Below are 22,925 nucleotides of genomic sequence, written 5' to 3' on the forward strand. Positions count from 1 at the left end.
TGATCGGCTGTTGTATATGTATGTTTTTATATTTCAGTTTCTATTTATTTTTATTTAGAAATTTAAAAAAGCTAAAAAATAATGCCAAATGTCAAAAAAGGTAATTTGACTGAGGGTGTTTAAATTATTGCATACGACTGTAAATTGGAAGTTCTATTTATTGTGGCTGTCTTGATAAAACCAAAGATTTTCCAGCTACTGTCATTTTGTGAATTTGTTTATCACTAAAGTACATCTAGTCTTTTTTGTCATTTACAAGCAAAACAAAGCACCAATGCAGCAATATCAGTAATATCTGTAATCTGGCAGACTGCACTGGTCAGTGCTTGCAGGAGAGAAACTAACAAAAGCAATAGCAAAGATAGAGTTCTCCTCAATACAAGAAGTAATGTAGTATGATAGAGTGGCTACAATGTGCATCCACTGCTGCTCTCACTGAATGTTGGCAATAAAAATTAGAAACTGTGTTCACCCATTTTCATGTTTCCACTGCATTCGTAAGATTTTTTATTTTGGTTTAGTTCAATTGAACCCTGCTTTCAGGTCATGAAAATAATTTTATGAAGTTATTGAAAGTAATAGATACCTTCTTACAAAGCTTATTTTGTCCAATCAAATAGCTGCAACAAAATACACTGCTTTTAAATGGAGCAAAAAACATATTAGAACAAATAATACATGTAATTAATTGTGATTAACTACAGAAATGGATGTGATTAATCAAAATTTGCCAAAAGTGGGTAAACACTGGGTAAACAAAAGTGGGACAACATTGTTATTGATGTAATTTTACACATGTGGAAATGAAGTACACATTTGAATCAATTAAATGCATCACTTTTTTCAGTATATGTAATTCACACACAAAAAAAATTGTTTTCACTCTGAAAGTGAACTCTGTCAGTGCTTGTAATGTAGTTAATCAACAGATGAATCTGATGTTTCTCTGCTTCTTGAAAACAACAACAACCAACTGCACACCAAATCCAATTTCTACAATCTAATAATGTAACAGCTTGCATCTATCAGGTTTGATTAAGCAGGTACTGTACGTATTAGGGGGTAACTTTACCATAGAGTTGAAAAGTTAAGGCAGGTGAGATTGTATGCCTAATGTACTACATCCTGTATGTTATATTACAAATTTCCCTAAACGAAGCTCTTTGTGTTATGCTCAAAATCCTGTGTTACTGGCACATGGATCTAAATCAGCATGGGCGGCCTGATATCAAGGTGATGGGCCGACAGCAATTACACATTTTGATGTCTGTTGTGCTGATACAGAAATCTTTGACTTCAGTTAAGTTGCAGTATAAATAATGCACTCCCTGTGTTACTACTGTTTAAGCTGCTTAGAGTTCAGCCACAAATGTGTGTGCTCAGCTGAAGCATACACTGTTTACTGCATACGTTACATAAAGTCAAACTGAGAATGCTACATAATATACATTAGACTAAGATTAGCAGTGAACTAATGCACTATAGATGATTACAAATTACTTGGCTCTAGAAAACAAAAAGTGCTAACAGTAAAGTACTGTACTTAAAGGGGAATTCCACCAGACTTACAAAATTTCTGCATAATTCAACTGTTGAGATGTTAATAAATTCAGTTGGAGTGGTTTGATGTGAGATGGTTCATTGTAAAGAAACAATTCTTTACAGTGTTGATGATAGAAAACTGAGGTTGTGATGTCTACGTCACAAATATAGCCATTTTACTTACTATCCAAAAGCACCAGTGAATACTTGTGTCTTTTGAGTGTTTATATGTAATGTTGATAACAGAGAATTAGTGGTAAATCTGAAAAAAAAAAAATTCCTTGAAGACTGTTTTGCCCAACTGCCTGCACGTACCCCTCTACCATGAATAAATCTTAAAAATGTTTTGGCTTTTGTGGTCAAAATTGATTCTCAAAACCATTTAGATATAAAGGCATTAAATGCCTCAGACATCTGGTTCCTATTACCGCCACTGTGAACAATTTGATTTTGGGCATTCAGCTGATTTATCAAGATTTCAATATTACATTGAGATGTAAACAAAGTCATTCAGAGTGGTCTGATGTGAAATAGTTAATTCGCTTGCCGAATCTAATTTCATTGCAATGATGATAGGAACCAGGGGTTGTAATGTGTACTATACAAATATAGCCATTTTATGTACAATCCAAAACCAGCAGGGAACCTGCACATCTTCTGAGTTTGTATATGTAACATGGATGCTGTTAAAATAGTGGTAAATAGTGGTGCCTTACCACAACCTGAATGTACCTCTCTGCCATGAATTAATTTTAAGAAATACGTTTTAGGCCAAAAGCTCATTTTACAACTATCATAAAACAATGTTTCAGGCATCAGGCAACATATTCATAACTATTTCATGTAAAAACATTCTGTATGGTAGCTTTTAAGGGTATTAAACACTTCAAACGTCTGGTTCCCATCACCAACATTATGAGCAATTCTGGCTGAGAAAGTTCTCTAGAACAGAGCATTATATTTTTAAAATGTTGGTGGAATTCTCCTTTAAATCCTATTTCATTATACAGAAATTTTTGAAACATCAGTGGAAGTCTTTGGATGAATCCTAGTATTTAACTAATAGCAATATGGCGGTATTTATTTATGCTCATCTAACACTGATATGATACCTATTCATCCCTACCAGGCAGAATGTACCATTAAGTAGTTTAGTTCTAGCATGTGATGTGCTCACTTCAGAATTGTATTGCTATTATTTTATCTGCAGCATAATCCTGGCATAGTTCTGTGTGCTTGCCCTGTAGTCTGTGTGTTAGCATCTTAGGCCCAGCTGCCCTGTAGATTCTGTGAGCTTTTTAGTATCCCAGCTCGAATAGGAGTGTACTGTTGCACTGATCTCAGATCAGATTGTTTTGTTATTGTGACATTGCTCCTTCTTCGTTGTAGTTTGTGGTAAGCGTTATAAGAACCGGCCGGGTCTGAGCTATCACTACACCCACACACACCTGGCTGAGGAGGAGGGAGAGGAGGAGAGAGAAACGGAAATTCCACAGTCGCCGCCCGAGCACAACCCCGAAAACCATAAACGTAAGATGACTGCCAACCTGGCATTATTATACACTGTATCTGCCCAAACATGCCACATGCATAGTGAAGTATATACTGCTTTTGTTTTTTAACATTGTGTACAAGATGTGCTACTATGCTCCAAAGAATCAATACTTTGTACCTATTAATCTTTTTGCAGACACCTACCATTAATAATTTTATAAAGCAGCTAAAAATATTTATTTAGGTTAACGTTTTACTAGCAATTCCTGTTCCTTTTTCCTTTTTATATACACTAATGTCCAAAACTTACTATAATTGTTTGAAAGCTTCAATGCACACAAATGCACATCTTCAAGCCGGAGGGCTCCAGTGCTACTCCTGGAGAGCCACCATCCAACACACCTGACTTAATTTCTTTAAAATTCTGAGAGATACTGCTTTAGAAAACTTCAACTTGATTTGCAAATATATTAGTTACAAAATGTCTGTGAGAAAGAGGACAGATACATAAAAGAAAGACACACAAATGTTTGTCCCACTAATATTTCAGTCCTTTACTTGCCTTACTTAATTTTTCAGATAATAGCTGGAATCATTTTGAGTTTCAGTTTTTAATTGTGGCTGTTGTTGAGTGTTATAACATTTCTGATGGATACAAAAAATAATTGATAACTTTAACTTGGAAAATAATAAGTAAACAAGACATATAGTGTATTCAGAGTATGTCCCAGGACTGTGTGTGAAATCAGTTTGGTTTCAGATAAATTTATAAAGTGGATTCACTGTGCAACTTCATAGCTTTTAAATAATTATAAGGAATTAATTATAGAAATAATTATAGAAATCTGTCAAAAAATAAAGAAACTTTAGATGTGTCCAGAATGATGGACAGAGCTGTAGATGAGTCTAAAATGACTGAGAAAGTTATAATACATTTAACATACAGAATGCCTCATGTTAGAAAAGAGGTCATCATATCTTGAAGACAATTTAAATACATTATTGTAAATAGATAATTACAGGATAGAATTTACAGGACTGAACAAGTCAAATATGAAATAAAATATAAAAGTCTTCTTGCATATAACATAGAACAAATGATTAATACACCAAGTGATCACAAACTTTTAATGGTAATTTGATAGACTGAATGTTTGAGTGTGTTTTGTTGCCTTTTATCTCTTTACTATTTTATTTACCCTGTTCCATTTACATACATCATGAAGCACTCTGACCCATGTATCATATTATATGTATTAATGCATTATTATTACTGAAATATTCATCTTTCTGGCCTTTTCTGTCCCTGTAGCCCAAAAGGGACCAGATGGTGCAATCATCCCCAATGATTACTGTGACTTCTGCCTGGGGGACTCGGGCTCTAACAGAAAGACGGGCCAGGCTGAGGAGTTAGTGTCCTGTTCCGACTGTGGACGCTCTGGTCAGTACCTCTGGGATCCATTACACTCTAAAACTGCCCTACTCACCTTGCCTCATCATCTCACCAACATCTGAGGAGTAAAACTACTGCTACATCAAGCAGCTTATCTTCACCTCCATCTTTTCCTTTTCCATCTTTTTGGCAAAAAATACTGCTTATCTCTTTTCAATATAAATAACTGTCCAGACTGTTTTTAGATTCATTTTAGTCTTTGAAGAATGAAATCTAGATGTTGCAGTCATATGCAAAAGTTTGAACACATAGTAAAAAATAAGGCCAATACATCCCTTACAGAGAACGAACTAAATATGACATTTTCTTTTTATTTGCTGAGTGTAACATATTGGAATAAATAAAACAAAGTATAAAATGTGCCATAACTTTTGAACAGGCCACATTTCATTTTTCCCTACATGTTAAATTCAACAGTAATTGTGCATTAAACTGTGTGTTCTCTGTAGAGGATGTGTTCACTTATTTTCACAAAATTAACAAAACATGTCATTTGACCAGGGGTGTTCAAACTTTTGCAAAAAACTGTACATGCAGATCAATGTGAATGACTTTTTGGCTGTGAAGTTAGAAATCACATTTCACAATCTTGTGATATATTTAAAAAAATATGTCTCAACCTATTATGCAGCATCTGTATTGTAAAATATTATATGAGATTATAGTGTATAGGGTAAAATAAAATGATCAATATAGTCATGTGGCTTCTAGGACAGGCCATATTAATATGTCATATTAATAAGCAAGGTCAGGCATTTAAAGAGAGAATATTGAATTAAGTAATTTAAATGTACCATGTATTCCATTTGTTTCAACATATTCTCATGTGGTGTATTTCATTATGTTTACCTTTTGTGCACATATACCATCAGCTCATAGTTTGAGTGCGTGTTTATTTTCTGGTATTTTACTGGGTTTAGCTAGTTGTGGTTTGGATTCTTGTTTCCCAGTGTTGGGGTAGTTGCTCCATTCTTCCCTCAAACTGTAATGGGATTACTTTATTGATTACTTCCTGGAAAGAGTAATCTCACTACTTATTACTTTACTTCTGTGTTACTCTCTAAAACCCAAACACATCTGTGCCACCTGTAAAGTACAATGGAAAATCAAATATTAATTTAGAAAGAAACAGCATGGTAAACATGATTTAAAAGGCACGCCACTATCCCTAACCAGGTTTAGCCAATTATGCTTTTTAACGTTATGAACAACTAATGCTGTTTGAAAACACAGGAACTAGCCGGTAGATACAGTTACAAATAGCTGAAGGTAAGAGAGGTGTTTCTGAATAGAAATTTACATTACTTTATGTACCAGGACAGGCATCAATAATCTGTACAAAGGAAATTTATGTTTCAAATGCATCATGTTAAATTAAAATGCCTCTTTTAGGGATAGTAAAGCAAGAAAAACATTTTCATGTGTGATTACAAAAATTAAGCTTGCTTGAATAAAACAACTTACTGTTATTCATTTTCTTCTTATTATTATTCTGCTTTAAAGCTAGAACCACAAAACTTTACAGGATCGTAGAACCAAATTGGTTGCTTGTGCTTTTTTAACTGATTACACCGGAATGAATTGGAGATTGATCAACATCCTGAAATTGAATCATTTCACTTATATAATATATAAAATGTTTATTATTCTACCTCTTCTTCCACCACAGTCAGTACACACTCAGGGGTATATATTTTTCTTGAACCCCCCTCTTATTTCACCATCGTACAAGTATGCTCACAAACCCTTAGCAACCACCTGGGACACCAAAGCAACAGCCTTGCAACACCTTAGCAACCACCTAACAACAACCAAGCAACACCCTAAAAACAAGCTGGAATATCATAGCAACCTCATATCAACATCAGAGCAACTACATGGGATTGCTATATAAACCCATTTAAGTTATCAAAAACAATCAACAGTGTTTTGCAACTGATTTAACTTTTGAAACATTACCAGCTGCCTTTGTCAAGCCACCTTAACAATCTTTCCCTTTTTAGTTTAAACTGTAATGCATTACACTACTTTTTTACAGGAAAAGGTTATTACTGTGATATGTTATTTGTACCACATTACCCCCCAACACTGATGTTTAGAGTAACATTAATTTTCTCAATTTTTTAAAGCATTAGTAATATGGCAAATGTTGAGCACTATAAATACATTGTGATATTAACATCTATTAGTCTCTTATGTGTAATGCTGATCTAACAGTGAGGTTAAAAAGCAGCTACGAAAGCTAGATTTTGCCAGTCATTTTACAAAAGTAATATTTATTAGAGATAGTGTACTGCTTGATCGTTTTAGCAACCAGCAAAACCTGTGTCTGTGTTGGAAAACACTCAGTGGTTGCAGTTGGACATCAAATCTCATTACATTGTGACAGGAGATTTGTTCAACTTGGCTGTTGACTTTATTGTCTGGTAATTTATTGTCTGGTACAAATCTGGTGGACGTTCATGAAGAGCTCTTTTCTGTTTTGTTAAGTTAGGAGGAGTTTAGGGCCTCATCACTTTACCTCAGTTCATGTGCTCCACAAAATGTTCTTATTCTATTTTTCTTTCTCATATTTTGCACATTTTACGTTTCTTCCTTCTGATGTCCTTTAGATATGTCACTCATTCTCAAACGATTTTCCTGCTTATGGGTGAAATACGTAACTAGCACAGACAGAGAGAGAGACAATTAATTATGTTGAAAGACATAAAAACGCTTGGCAACATAAGGAAAGTGAATATAATCTTACTGGAATTACATCTTATGCAACTGGAAATACATAAAATTGAGGACATATTTAAAAAGCAGCACATTCATGGCCTCTGTATTTCCGTTTAAAGGAAATAGCAAAAAAACTAAATTGATCCCTAAAGTAACTTAACTGGTCATATGTCAGGCTGCCTCTGTTGTATTGCCAGTTGTCCAAGCTGAGAGGAATGTGTGAAGCCTAGCTGACTGCAGTGTTGCTTGTGTATGTGTTCTGCTGTGATGCTGATGTGTCCGTCATACATGTCAGCTGGACGTGCGAGAGAGCCGGGGATGAAGAAGAGGCCGGCTGGACTTCGGGACATGTTCGCCGACACATCCGAAAGTGAGGCATCCACCTTTCACGGCTTTGAGGAGGACGAGCTTGATGGGCTTCTATCAGACGACAGCAGTGGCCCTCCCCAGTACAGATAGATAGAAGAGAAAAAGCAGAGAACCAGCCTCAAGGAAGGATTTGCTACACTGTTTTTCAGTGTGCATAATGGACTTCAGCGCTAATGGAACTATTGGAACTAACGGCTCATGGTTTTCTCTGGAACCTTAGTGGTGTTGCTTTTACAGCCTTCTTGTACAGCCTCTCTTTGAGCAATAAGGAGAATGGGGGCAGGGTGTAGAATACAATTTTTTGGCAGAGATGCGTGCAAAAAGGAATCAAAACTAAAAACAGAAATAAACAAAAATAAAGGACAACTTCCAAACGTGGGCAACTTCAAAAGGACACATTATGTGTCCATAAGAGACAATGTGTGAGCTCCTACCACCGAATAAATGCAGTTGATGAGAAGGAACAGATCACAAGACTTGGCAGACCAGGCAAGTCTGAGAAGATGTTACCACGGCGACTTGGATACGCTGACCTATTGGAAGGCAGAAAGAAGCGAGGGAGGACAGTTAGCCGAGAGGTAAGAGCCAATCGGCGTTTACCTTTCCATCTCTCGACTAACAGGGCCGATCGTTCCCTCTGCAGGACATGCGAATCCTCGTCTCTCTAATGTGTGCTGCTGGCCACCTGGCAGGGGAAAAATGGAAAGAATGAGTGGCATTCAGTGGACACTTTGTGTGTGAAACATCAATTTCCTTTACATGAACTGGGTTTTACCTTCTCAATTTGTAGCCATTTTAAGGTAGGCACTGCGGGTGACTGTGAATCACACAGTCTAACAAGAGTCTCTCAGAAGTGCTAATTAACTGCAATAGCTTTAAATAGAGTTTATCATCATATTATGAAACCTATAATCTGTTAAAGGAGTTGGATTTGAGGTTTATCACAGGTCTAAGCCAGCAGTATTGGATTTGTTGCTTCTCTTAAAGTGACAGCTGTCTTCAGTTGTAATGGCAAATGTTCAGTAACAGTGCTTTTTATTCTGCCTTTGTTTGAGTATTTCTTGCACTCTTTACAAACTGTCATTGTTTTTACTTTGTTTATATCGAACACAACGAAATACAAAGCCTGTTATTTAGCTCAGTAGTTGTCAAGCTGGTCCTCAGAGACACCCAGATGGTCCACATATCTGCTTGATGTTTTGAGCAAAAATGTGAAATATCTGGGGTTTCAGAGGAATGATTTGAGAACCACTAATTTAGCTGTTTCTACGTCTTGTTTTTTTAGCATAAAAGTTTGCCTTTCGGTCTAAGCAATGCTGCACACTGAAATCACAGTGTATTTTGCTAATCAAGGGCACTTTTGTGGTAGCAGCTGGGCCTTGTTGCTTTCCATGCTTGGATTAGCTCTTCAAACCACAAGAATTGCTGAAACATTGTATTTGTTTATTGGCTGCATTGTTGCAGTGCTGATAACTGGCTTACTGCTTTCAACAGTTCCTTACTTTGGCTTTTAAGTCAATAGCTGGACGCACAGAAATGGAAACAATGAGATCCAGCTACTGAGTTTGTTTTGTTCCAGACAAATTTTGCAACAGCTTTCAGGGTATTTTGAAAATGAACAGAACATGATCAGACAGCTTTGCTCTGTAAGTCCACAATCTGTCTACTGTAAATGTCAAAGAGAGCTGTAAGACAGGATGTCTATGAGGAAACAATACAGGGCCATTTGTTAACTAAGATTCCTGTTCAGCTGTTGTTCAAGTACAGTTTTAGCATGAGTGACAGCCAAACCATTTCATCTGTCTTAGAAGATAAGTAGCCAAAACATAAAGGGAGACTTATTTCTTACTTAACATTTCTAAAGCTGACAGACAGGCGTGTGAATATTGTTCAGATTTGTTTATTTGACAAGAGAAATGTAACTGAGCAGGTGGAAGCTTCCCACAGAGAGAGAGCTACACACATACTCTGCACACACATCACACCCTGCATGATTTCTGTACAGGGAGCCATAAGCAGCTTTACTGGTTACTCAAGCAGGAATAAACGCAGCAAGCAGGCCAAAGAATGGACAGTTGTATACATTGTTGCAGTTAAAGCAAGAGATTAAGCAAACTTTGATGGGGGGCGGGGACTAGGAATATGTAACCACCTGGCTTTTTTTGTCTGTCTGTGTACATCTTACCTATCTACAGCTGTTGGCAAAAGCTTAAAAACCTCTGGTCAAATTACATGTTTATTGATCTTCTGAGTTAAAATCAGTTAACACGTCATCTACAGGCCACAGGCAACAAACTATAGATGATATGAGAATTCTGCAATTTTTTAGTGCAAAATTTCTATTTATTTGCTGAGTTTAGCATATTGGAAGAACATAAAACATACAATATAATCAGTCATCAATATTTATATGTCAAAATAGATATTCAGTAGTTATGATGATGTAGAAAACATTTCCATTTATTTAGTTATCTAAAAAATAAATATTTGCTTGCTGTTTCAATTTCTAAAGTGACTTTTTCCAACGAACAAGTCATGATTGTAAAGGACGATCAAAATGATCAGTGTCTGATAAATTTACATTTAAAATGTTTATTCAACAACAATGATAGGAAATCTTTCTCTGTCTTAATTTCATTTCTGTATTGTTGTTAGATATTAAACTTCCGTTTCTCTCTCTCTCTCTCTCTGTCTCTCTCTCTCTCTCTCTCTCTCTCTCTCTCTCTCTCTCTCTGTCTCTCTCTCTCTCTCTCTCTCTAGGCCACCCCACCTGCCTTCAGTTCACAGACAACATGATGCAGGCTGTGCGGACCTACCAGTGGCAGTGCATTGAGTGCAAATCCTGCAGTCTGTGTGGCACCTCGGAGAACGATGTAAGAGATTTTAGCCTAACACATTAATATCATAACATAACCATCACGGACTGGCACAGTATATGGAAAAAAACAGAATTATAAGACACTTAATGGATACTATTTTAAACCAAAATCTAATTTGTACTTTGTTACATGTCAAGCGGTGTAAATCTCTGACCTTATAATGATTTGATGCATTTGTGACTCTTTATGAAGTGATTCAGTGCTTAATGAAATCTCAGATTTCACCGGGACTTGATTTGGTTATTGTTCTACTGTCCAGAATTATTTTACAATATACCGAATGCACAAATATGACCTGAAGAACTATTTACACAATAGTGGAATACAGATGAAGAAATCTTTAAAAAAAATTATAATTTATCATTACTATTGATTATAATTGATTATAAGAGAGGATCCCAAACCTTTGCAACTTGTAGCCCACACAGCTGACCACAAAAGGTTCCTCGACCCACAAAAAATGATTTAACTGGCCTGATCGTTGAAAATGCAGACAAATATAAAATACAATATAATCAATGTTGCCTATTGAATTTCACTTGATTGTATAATCACAAGCACCACAAAAAATCTAATAAACAAATCTAATCTAATAAATAAAGAGAGAAACATTTTACATGCGTTTTACATTTTTGCACTGAAAATATAAACATAGCTCTGTTGATTAGGTCAAGTATTTTACCAAAATACTTTTTTACAAATAATTATCACAAGAATAATTCCTGTTTAAAATGATGTTTGGTCAAATGTCTTTGTTTTTTAACAAAGTTTTGCAGTTAAAAAAACTGAATGTCTCTCCTGCAGGATCAGCTCCTCTTCTGTGATGACTGTGATCGGGGTTACCATATGTACTGCCTCAAGCCTCCCATGACTGAGCCTCCTGAGGGTAAGATCACAACATACCTGCATACACTTCTTGACTTGTCCAAAGCATTATGTGTTTCAGCAGGACATCCAGGTCAGGAACAGGATAGACTTGAGGATAGAAATTCTGATCGGTTGTGTTTAACTTGCATAATTGAAGAACAGTTTTTATACCACTTTGTCAAGTCTCTGTCATTGCATTGTACTGTAAAATGTAATTCGATATACATTGAGTTTATTAGTTTATTAGTTACACCTGTGTTGTGCTTATTGGCCATTTTATCAGGTACACCTACCATATAAGTTGTGTAGCTAGGGGAGGGAAAATAATCGATTCTTAGAAGCATTATGATTCTATCTTTATTTTAATTAATTCACAAAGTCATAATCAGATGTTTATTTAGGCTTTGCATTTCCCCTGCTGTATAAAATTAATAAACAAACTTACACACAACCAGAGGCTTTATAAAGTTCAATATTTTGCCGCAGCCCTGCTTGGAGGAGGAAAATAATGCAGGGTCTAACTAATGCAATGCATGTGTGTCTGTGGTGACAAACTGGCCCCAAATTCCATGTATATACAGTAAAAGGCTCAAAACCAAAAATATCAAATGAAAAAAGATTTTTTACTATTAATTTTTTGTCCTTTGTGTAGAGTACAGGCTATGTTTAAACTCATCTAGGCTGAACTACTTGTTTAAAACAAATACATAAATACAGGAAAAGAAGTAATCAAGCAGGGTATAGAAGTCAAAAGTAAAGATGCATCGAGAATCATTTTAGAAGCATGTCTTGGCAACCTGAATTGAAATTGAATCAAATTGTCAGGAGTCTCGAGATTCTTACACTCAATACCAACATGCCACCACTGTGTCAGTGTCACTATTGTGGTGAGAATAGTTAATCAGTCAAATAATATCTGGTCGAGGGTAGTCCTTTATCCAGTAACAGATGGGGCAGGGGGGCTGATGAATTGTGCAGCAACAGATGGGCTACAGTCAGCAACTGCAAAGCTACAAAGTACACCTATATGGTAAATGTTTCTGATAAAATGGCCAGTGAGTGTAGGTGCAAAGTAGGCAGACCTGATAAAGTAGCAATTCAGTATATACCTTTTATAAACACACACACACACACATTATATATATGTGTGTATATATATATATATATATAATGAACATAGGCATTTGTATGGAATCCATGAATTCATTCTGCCTTTCACTGCATTTGCAGGAAGCTGGAGTTGTCATCTTTGTCTGGATCTACTAAAGGACAAAGCGTCTGCTTTTGGAGAACCATCAATGGTGTAATTTTTTTTTTAATTCTTCCATATCCCTCACAGCCTCACTAGCACACACAGCACAGAGCAGAATCAGGACGGGGACACATACCTGTATCTCTCCACTTTGCAGCTCCAAGTTGAAGTGGCATAGGGACAGTCTACCTCTGTAACGTTCACTCGTCTACACAGCACAAAGTAATACACAGTCAGACACTTCAGTCATATGACCAACGAGCAGTCTACCTCGCAAACTCAGTCCAAAAGCAGGGTCATTTACGCCACGGTATCTTTGGTAAAGTGGAAGAAAACAAGTCATGCCGAGCAGCACAATGATGCATCCACGTAAAAATTATTCAGGTTTTTGTAGAACAATCATTTCTGTCAAACTCTTTTAAAGAGCACCAAAAAGGAGTATGAGTGAGACTGATGGAATACAAGCTAATTTTATAATTCAGTTCACTTTATCGTGTTTCTTTCAAAGCAGGCACCTGTACATTCCTCTTGGTCTGTATGATAAATGACAAAGACTGTTAATTACTCTAATTATTCAGAGACTACATCTTTGCACAGTTTGTAGCAAAATGCCACTTCTGCCTAAGTTACATAGCAAAACAGCCTCTTACAGTATTCCACAGTCATTATACTTCGTTCATCCCCCTTTGGTAACACTTTACTTGTACACTGCTACAAAACCTTGAAGTAAACATGCCATAAACATGTCATGAAAGATGCCATATGCTGTCAGAAATTGTCATGACAGGTTATGTTCGAGAGGCCATGAGAGTCTGTGTATATATATATATATATATATATATATATATATATGCATATATACACATATATTTATTTAGCATAAAGCCTCTTGAACCAAGCAAATGGCATTTTCCAGAGCTGGAGCTCCCTACATAGTTCACTAGTTTAAAATACTGGCTCCTGCACCCAAGCAGTGCATAATATAGCTAAAAAAGAGTCATTTGGGATTCAGCCACATGTACACAATTCCATACTGGATAGATGGGTGGACTGTTTGTAGAAGCCAGAATTTCTCAACTTACATGGCCCGTTATGTAGGAAAGGAGGAGCTGTTTGAAAGTCAGCCTGGGTGCGGTGCTACTTAAGGCAGATTTAAGTTGTTCTTCAGTTGTTGTGAGACATGAAGTACTGATTGCAATAGTAGCAGTATTAGTAGTAGTAGTAGTAGTACCACTACTACTACTACTACTACTACTACTACTAATAATAATAATAATAATAATAATAATAATGAAGAGCTGAACTTTAAAATGACTTGAACATAATAAGGCCCTAGAGATGCTAGTTTTAGAGTGGATTTATTCATTTATACATTTTCAGTACCTGTAATAGCTGTGCACTGTTCAAGTAAACTATGTATATTTGTTACAGAGAACCGAATCCTGTCAGTTATTTGTGTATATTGTCTCTCGCTACATTATTCCATGTCATGGCATATTCTGTTTGCTTTAAATGATAAAAAAAGAAAGTGCAAAATAGGCAAATGCTTTTTCATGACATCACTGTTCACATCACATATATGCTGCTTAAGTTTTCAGCAGCCCAATTTAAAACAGCTTCCAGCTTCACTGGGCTCGTCCAATCCGATTTTAGGACCGGAACTATCTGCATTATAATACATGTTTAAAAACAGTGTCATATTACCGTTGCCACTAATTGTCGTGACAGATGTCATAATGTTTGATGTCATGGCAGCTTACATCACATACTAATTTTTGCTGTGTAATCTAGTTAGTCATCATGGCATCAGACATTATCACGTCATGATTAATCACTGGTAATAGTGAGATAACAGGGTTATATTGCTGGACATAATCAGACTTCTGCCATGACATGTATATGCCACGGTTATGTCAACGTTACTTAGCAGGGTTCAAGTAAAGCGCTACCCACATTTCTATGTTTCTATTTCTGTATATTTAAACAAAAAAACATTTCATCATGAGAGCGAAGAATTATAGTACAAGATACAAGATTTCTCACAAAGAACTATTCAGCTTACACTGAGTGACTGCTATGAAAAAAATGTGAGTAGAAAAAAGGAGTTAGATGTAGGTAGATGTCTAGAACATTGGGTTATAGAACACTATGTGAATGCAATCATGAAATCAGCAAAAAAGTATTTGGCTACTTTAAAAAAATGTATTTAATGCTATATAGAGCTCCTATAACTTTGTCAAGACTGGAACAAAACGTTTTTGTGTTTTTTCAGTGTATATCTTCCACAGACAATCATGATTTAGATTAGTTATGTATGTATGTTTTGCATATGTATGTATGTTTTGCATTATAGATATTAGACAGTTGTGCTTCCCCATGCCAAGAAAACCCACATATCTGTGTACACAATGTTTCCTTCTAAATCCTGAGCTTTTATTTGTTTCCATATGTATTTTTATGTGAAAACAGCTGACTGTTTAACGTGTATGTTGTTGCTTGCATTGAAATGAACATTTTAGGAGAAATTTCCACTTGTTCCTCGTAAGTGTTTGACTAATTGGTTTGTTCAGAAAACATTCCACTGTGTGAGTCACTCTAGAAAGTTCTGTAGCCACCTCCTCTCTTTTGTAGGGGAAAAGGCACTCAAAAGTTTAACACCTTGCAGAGTGAAACATCTGCTTGCTCCATTTTGTATTTCTTTGTTCATGATATATTAGCATCTCTATTTCCATCTGGATATTCTCGCTTGCTGCCTCTCTTCCCTCCTACGGTCTGTATAATGCATTAGAGGCTCTATTTTCAGAGCCAATTTATCAAGGCAAATGCTGCAAATCCTCAGATCTGCTGAATATTTCATCTGACTCTGGCAAGGGCTGTCTACATTGATCCTAGTGAACAAAGAGCTTCCGGAGATGTTCTGATCAGATGTCATGGTAAGTCAGGAAATGTGGATGAATATACAAATTTGGAGGAAAGAAAAACAAGCAGATGATTCTCTTTAAATTAGACTTGATTTACTGTTTGTGTAATTAGTTTTTTTCCCTCTCATATGTTGTTAACAAATCCTTGTTGTTTCATTGTTTTAAGTATAATAAATGGTTCAAAGTTAACTGAAAATTGTGCTTGCTTTGATAAGTTGATCATGAATGTAGTTACACTTCTCATATCTAACACTAGAGGTCAGCACATACAAAGGCAAACTTCACAGAAGTACCTTAGACTTCTAATGAACTTCACAAAAACATTTCCAGACATTTCAGATAAACCTATTATAATGGATGTAAAGCATTTGTACTGAAGGCTAATTACTTTGAGTGGTTAATTAATTAAACACAACAGAGCCTTTCAAGCAGCAATGGGCGCACTACTACGCATGTAATTTCAGTTTAACTTGACTGTTAATTCATTTGGTCAGATCTATAACTTATAGAGAGTACAGTGGCATAAATACAGGCCATGCAGATTGGGCAATAGCACTGGGGCCTGTAGTTCAGGGGGACCCCATGGCAACTGAACCCCTTAATATTCTTAAATGGACACTTTATATCATTACTTTTACAGTTTTTCTTGTTACTCGTGGGAACAGTGGCATAACTACTTGTGGGAAGAGGGGCTTTCGCACTGGGGCTCATGCCTAAAGTCTTTATTAGGCTCCTCATAAGGACACAATAGTAGACCCATGATCTAATTATTTAACATACAGTTAAACATTTGAACACCTCTTTTCAAATGTTTCTTTGATGTATTCTGAAAATAAGTTCACACATCCTCTGCAGGGAACACACTCAAATATAACAATTTTCAGCTAAATTTTCATGTACAATTTCTATTTATTTACTAAGTTTAAGATTTTTAACAAAAAAGGTGTCCTAACTTTTGCACAGGCAACATTTTGTTTTCTGTGTGTTAAATTCAACAAATAAACAGTAGTTTTGTATTAGAAATGTGCAGAAGTGTTGTATGAGTTAACTTATTTTCACTTACAAAATCAACAAAACATGGAATTTGACCCAATTTGGGAGGCCCAAACTTTTGCATACAACTGTACCTCACCAGTTAGCTTCCTTCAATGCTACACAGACAGTACTGACATCTTATTCATAATGCATCTCATCCATCATAACCCGCAACATGAAAAATGTATTATTTATAAGCCTATAACAGTGGTCCTCAAACCTGGTCCTGGAGAGCTTCCTTCCTGCAGAGTTTAGTTTTAACCTGCATCCAATAAGCTGCCCTGCCCCTTATTTAACTCTAATACATTTGATCCAGGGACTCGGGAAGAGGTTGATTAGCTGGAGCAGGTTTGACAAATTATGGCTGGAAATAGGCTCTGTAGGAAGGTGGCTCTCCAGGACCAGGGTTGGACACCACTGGTCTAAAATCATACATAGTCTAACACAGGGGTGCCCAATCCTAGTCCTGGAGATCTACCACCCTGGAGAGTTCAGATCCAACACGTCTGGTTCTCATATTCAGAGGTCCCTGAAGGCCTTCATTACCTGCATCAGGTGTGTTAGATCAGGGACAGAGCTGCAGAGTGGTAGATCTCGAAGACCAGGATTGAGTACCCCTGGTCTAACATAAACATTTAGGTTAACTTTAGATAGTTAGTTAGGAAGTGTGTTGAGAGGCATGCCTTGAGAGCCTCACCATGTTTAAAGGAGCAAAATGTAAGATACATGCAATCTGTTGAATTCATACTCTACACAGTCCCTCCTCTCTCTTCACTCCTCCCCCTGTTTACTTACCAGTCTAGAAGAAACGTTGCAAGTTCAGCATCAAACTTCATCCCTATACTTGTCAAGAGCTGCCTCCAGCAGTGAAAGCAACACCAATGTTAACTCTTGTTTTGCTTCTATTTATGTAACTTCTTTTCTTTGTGGTTTTTTTGCTGGGAGCAGGCAGTACTACTTCCTCCCATGGTGGACCAGACACATTATAAAGGCTTTGGTTGATCTGATGGCAGACTCAATGCTACAGTTTGCCAAAACCTTTCTCTTTCTTAGTTTGGGTGGTCCTAATTGTAGTGCATTACCCTTACTAATCATAAAGCTGATGTTGCCACTCCTGTCTGTATAGCTTAAACAAACTGTTTTCCTACAGTCTCTCTGTTTGAGTCAGAATTATTTATTATTTAACAATGAGTAAAAGCTAACCTCATCTCTCTGCCTGCCTATGCACCTGTTTATTCATCTGTCATCCAGCCACACCAGCAGTCCCTTGGCGCACATTCAACAGTAAAGTGAATATGAATCTTCTGTAAAATGTTGTCATACACTCCTCTTTTGATGTTAGGATGTCAGTATGGTTCTATATTGCACCTAAAAGGGTTCTGCTATTGTCACAAGCTTGACATCTATATAGAACCATTTTTAAAAAGGTGCTATATTAAAGCAATAAGCCACGAGAGGCCTTGCGTTACTGCGATTTTGTCGTGGGGGAGGGTGTCCTTACCCAGCAAACAGTTACGTTGTGACAACATTATGACAACCTATTGTTTTGGTGCCCACAACATTGTGACAAGTTTGATAGTAGTTCCTCAGGAAGTTGTGACAGCCTTATCTGACAACATTGTGACAACACAGTGGCCACATTGTCAGTATGATGTCACAACCTCATTGTGTTATTTCATGGAACTTCATGGAATATTGCTAAGTTGTCAACAGGTAGTCATAATACCACACAGCAGTGTTACTTAATAATAAGGCTGTGACAATGTTTGAGAATCTTGTTCAGACAACATAAACAGCACCACCTGTAGACAACATTGTGACAATGTTCCGTGTTTGCTGGGATATCTGACCAGCCTAGTTCTAGTTTAAGCCCCTCAGTTGAAACAAAAAGCGGTTCTTTATATATATCAATATACTTGGTGGTCCATGCAAGCAGCATTACAGTCAAAGATTATTCCATTAACAGCACAAGGATTTGAACGCAGCTCAGCCAATCAGATTTTAGGACTGGAACTATCCATTTTATAAAGAACCATATACTATTCTATATAGCATCAAAAAGAGTTCTACTGTTATGATATCAAGCTTGTTTTCAAAAAGGTTCTATAGAGAATCATATACAGCACCTTCTCCATCAATCTGAAAAAAAAAAACATTTCACTATGCAAACAACCATTTAAGCATGCAAATGGTTCTTTGAATGTTCATGGATCTATATAGAACCATTGCATTTACTAAATAACCCTAGAACCATCTTTTTTAAGGGTGCATAAAAGCTAAGTGCCCAGATAGTGAGCATATATCGGTACACTGGCTTGATAAGCACCCTGCTGACTGTTTGTCACTGCTTGTCCACCTTTGGACCACCCAGATTATTTTACTGTGTAAAATGTGTAACTAGTTTTTAATCTCCTCAAACAGATTTGAAATGCTCACAGCCTTTATTTTGTAAAATAATCTGAGAGAAATATTACAATTGCAAGAAAAAAAAATAATGACTACGTCTAATATAAAATGATTTTGTTAAAAATGTTATTGCTGACAAATGTATTAGATTAAATTATTTACTAAACTAATTTAAGGATAATGAAAGAAAGAAATGCAGGAAAAGAGGTTTATTAGACTGTGAGTGTAAAATAAGCGATTAAAAGTGGCATTCTGTCTAATACTCTACTTAACCACCAGTGGGCCGCCTAGAAAACCCTGAGCAAACAGTCAGTCGACCTCCAGTTTTGCCATTAGCGGGCCAACACTGGCCCACTGTATTCTTGCTATTGGGGTGGATACAGAGGGCATACACTGTGTCCAAAACCACCCTAATATACCACCCATACTACACTAATGAATGGACTTCTGTTGGTGGTTAACAATTTTTGACATACACTTTTGAAAAAAATGGTTCTTTATGGGTTCTTTAGTAAAGAAAATGGTTCTATGTAGAACCATTAACACTCAGAGAACCCTTTGCATGACTAAAGGGTTCTTTGCATCATGAAAGTGTTCTTCAGATTGATTAAATTGATAGATGGTCCTACATATAACCTTTTTGAAAAGTGGTCTATATAGCACCAAAAATAGATCTTCTATCGTTATGATGTCAAGCTTGTAACAATACAAGGACCCTTTTAGTGCTATATAGAACCCTTTTCAAAAAGGTTCTATGTAGAACCATCTACAGCACATTCTCCATTAATCTGAAGAACGCTTTCGTGATGCTACATAGAATCATTTTCTTTACTAAAGAACCCTTGAAGAACCATCTTTTTTAAGAGTGTAGTTATGCCTCTCAGGAAGCATGTTTTAGACTAACAATACAATAACAATAAGCAAGAACCCAAGAAGAAAATCAGAACTCTCCAAATAGATACTGAATATTTATTAGTTTACTCTGGACGTCACGTCCTTCTATTCATCATCGTGATTCACTAATACTCATTTTTATCTTTGAAAAAACTAAAAGCTGTAAAGAAATATCATTTAGAAATATCCCATGCATAGTTTTGTGCTTCTTTTCAGCACTTGTGCCTCTAATTATATACTCACTCTCAAACTTCTTCTACACAGCGTTCTCTATATGCGGAGTGGCTGCAATACGTATACAAACATACACTTTCCACCGCTTCAGTCTAAATACACTGTCAACAAAGCAGTTCTAGCTGGAAACACAAGAAGAAAACACGTTCCGTAGTGTCTCTCGGCCAACCGCCTGGCAGTCCATGAGCTGATTATTGACCAGTAAGGGCTTTAGAGGGTCTGTAGTTTCTTTTATATGCATTTCTGGCAGTGCTACACAACGTTCCACAAGTGGCAGCAATAGCGAGCAGTCCAGGTCCAGCAGATTGAATGAGGCAATGCTGAAAACCTAAATGTCCACAAGCCTGGACAGTCTCTGCTGTAAGTAAAGGACTTTGTCCTTAATTGCGGTCCTCTGTGTGTGCAGACCATCTTTGGAGGGGTGAAATATAATATACGTGTGTTTTATCACCTTCATAATACTACTCTTGAAGCATACATCTTTAACATTCAGACTATATTTACATTTTCATTTGGGCAGGCAAGCTAGATGAATACACTTAACATGGACCAGCTACATCTGTGGTTTTGACACATATATAGTTCTACATTAGGTTTAGGTAGATTACTTCTCTTTTTAGTTCATAGCTAAGATGCTTTGTATAAAAAAATATTCATGAATAAACCCTTCAAACTTGTTCATTTTACTACAAATCCTATTTCCGGAGAAGTTGGGATGTACATGAAATACAAATAAAACCAAAAGCAGTGACTTGTAAATCCATTTTGACCTGTATTTGAATGAAAACAGTATAAAGACAATATTTGTAATGTTATACCTTATTAACTTCATTGTTTTTTTGTAAATATATGCATTCTGAAATTAATAGCTGCAACATGTTCCAAAAAAGTTGGGACAGAAGCAATTTAAAACTGGGAATGTTGTTAAATGTTCAAAAAACACCTTAAACAGGTGGTACAATATGCCCATGTTTGGGAATACTTTGACAAACCATGGTCAGTAAGCACAGTTTATTAATGCATCCACAATTACAAGACTATACTTTGCAAAATGTAAGCCATATGTCAACAATATCCAGAAGCGCCACTGACTCGCTCGACTCGAGCTTACCTGGAATGGACTGATGCACCGTGGAGATGTATTGTGGTCTCACAAGTCAACCTTTCAGATAATTTCTGGAAAAATATACATTGCTTTCTTCGGACCAAGGAAGAAAGGTACCAACCAATTGTTACCAGCATACCAGCATAGCCAGGGTCTGTCATGGTGTGGGGTATGTGGTGGGTAATTTGCACATCTGTGAAGGCACCATTAAAGCTGAGGGGTACATATCCATTTTGGGGCAACACTGATGTCCTTTTCTGGGATGTTCCTGTTTGTTTCAGCAAGAAAACACCAAGCCACATTCTGCATGTGTTACAACAGCATGGCTGTGCAATTAGAGAAAGCAGGTGTTAGACTGACCTGCCTGCAGTCCAGACCTGTCTCCCACTGAAAACGTGTGCCGCATAATAAGCACAAAATATGTCAACCAAGGCCCTGTATGGTTGCATAGGTGAAGACTTGAAGAATGGCATAAACTCCGCAAAACTAGATAATATGGGGTCTTTAGTCCCCAAATAATTATGAAGTGCTGTTAAGGAAAGGTGGTGGTAAACATTCTCCAGTCCCAACTTTTTTGCAACATGTTAAAGTTTGCAATGAGCATAAATATTTAGAAAAAATATATAAAGTTAGATAAAACATAAAACATTGTGTTTCATACTGTTTTCAATTTAATACAGGTCAAACAGAATTTCCCAATCACTGCTTTCTGATTTTATTAGCATGTCACAGACTGTAATCTTTTTTGGAACTGAGGTTTATACACCCGCAAATGTCAGTAGGAGAATTTATCACGTGTTTGGTTATTGTACTAAAAAGTGTTAATCCGTCAGCGAGATTGACTGGGACAGTCATAGTCATACCCATGTGCTCCTTGCACATCTCTGCTCAGGAATTTCATAATGTAGCAAAACCTGCAACAACATTGTACATTGTATATTGTTTCCATGAACTGTGAAGAAGAAGAAGGTTCAAATCAGACTGTCGATCAGAATCCAGCTAGGTTGAACTGCATCCATTAACACTTCAAACAGCTTTTCTTACAAACACAATACAGTCATATCAAAACTGTGCAAACCTTGCCAAGAGTACACAGAGACGAGGAGCCCTTGCTACTTTTTTCTCTTCTTTTGGAATGTTCTGCAGCCTAGAAGGCACACGTCCCTATGGACCATCCACTCGCACCACCATCCGCTCACATACTGGCTTAGCATATCACCACTCTTCACATCTCCAGTCATGAAAAAGTTGATGAACTGGGGGTAGAGGCTATTTTAAATGGCAATCAATGCAGTGGGTGTTCATTCCCACCATCACTGCTGGTAAGAAATATCAAATAAACACATGGTAATCCTGGAAGTAAAAATCTGACATTCATATGTGCAGTCATTGTAGCTGAATCAAAGGTTGTATATAATTGGTTAAATACAGATGACACTGTCCCCGTTTGTAAGGTTTTCTTTGACTTATTGCATGCCATCTAGAGTCCATAGCTGCACTGTCAGGATAGCTAGCAGCTGGTCCATATGTTGGCTGAGTAGATGACTACAGTCATACTACGTCCACCCCAGCAGACCGCAGCTCCTCTGGGCTTGGCTGGGTTAGTCCAGTCCCAGGCCTCGTCAGGAGGATTGCATGAGGCCTGTCAGGCGCTTCCCCGTCAGAGACTTACCCTGGAAAGACAAGAAACAGTGAGCAATACTGAGACAATATCCATCCAGGTAAATGCAAATGAAATGTTTTCACTGACCAA

General features: G+C 36.8%; 2 protein-coding genes across 4 annotated transcripts in view; one reads left to right on the forward strand and one right to left on the reverse strand.

The window, feature by feature from the left end:
• The window catches only part of dpf3 (D4, zinc and double PHD fingers, family 3), a 47,076-nt gene extending 33,700 nt beyond the window's left edge, over positions 1–13,376 (forward strand). For 2 of the 3 annotated variants that reach the window (XM_036581980.1, XM_036581981.1), the window contains 5 exons: positions 2,932–3,072; positions 4,349–4,477; positions 10,340–10,452; positions 11,263–11,344; positions 12,556–13,376. In XM_036581980.1, coding sequence (XP_036437873.1) covers positions 2,932–3,072; positions 4,349–4,477; positions 10,340–10,452; positions 11,263–11,344; positions 12,556–12,632 — 542 coding nt within the window. In that variant the 3' untranslated portion in view covers positions 12,633–13,376. Of the gene's footprint in view, positions 1–2,931; positions 3,073–4,348; positions 4,478–7,505; positions 8,158–10,339; positions 10,453–11,262; positions 11,345–12,555 lie in introns of those variants that run through there. The other variant, XR_005007812.1, reaches the window with a different exon arrangement.
• Positions 13,377–19,894: 6,518 nt separating this feature from the next.
• rgs6 (regulator of G protein signaling 6) overlaps positions 19,895–22,925 on the reverse strand; it is a 127,902-nt gene continuing 124,871 nt past the window's right edge. Inside the window, exon 18 of the mRNA XM_036581982.1 lies at positions 19,895–22,845. Coding sequence (XP_036437875.1) covers positions 22,795–22,845 — 51 coding nt within the window. The 3' untranslated portion in view covers positions 19,895–22,794. The remainder of the gene's footprint in view (positions 22,846–22,925) is intronic.

This window comes from Colossoma macropomum, unplaced genomic scaffold (assembly GCF_904425465.1).
Source record: "Colossoma macropomum unplaced genomic scaffold, Colossoma_macropomum, whole genome shotgun sequence".
Lineage (NCBI taxonomy): Eukaryota > Metazoa > Chordata > Actinopteri > Characiformes > Serrasalmidae > Colossoma > Colossoma macropomum.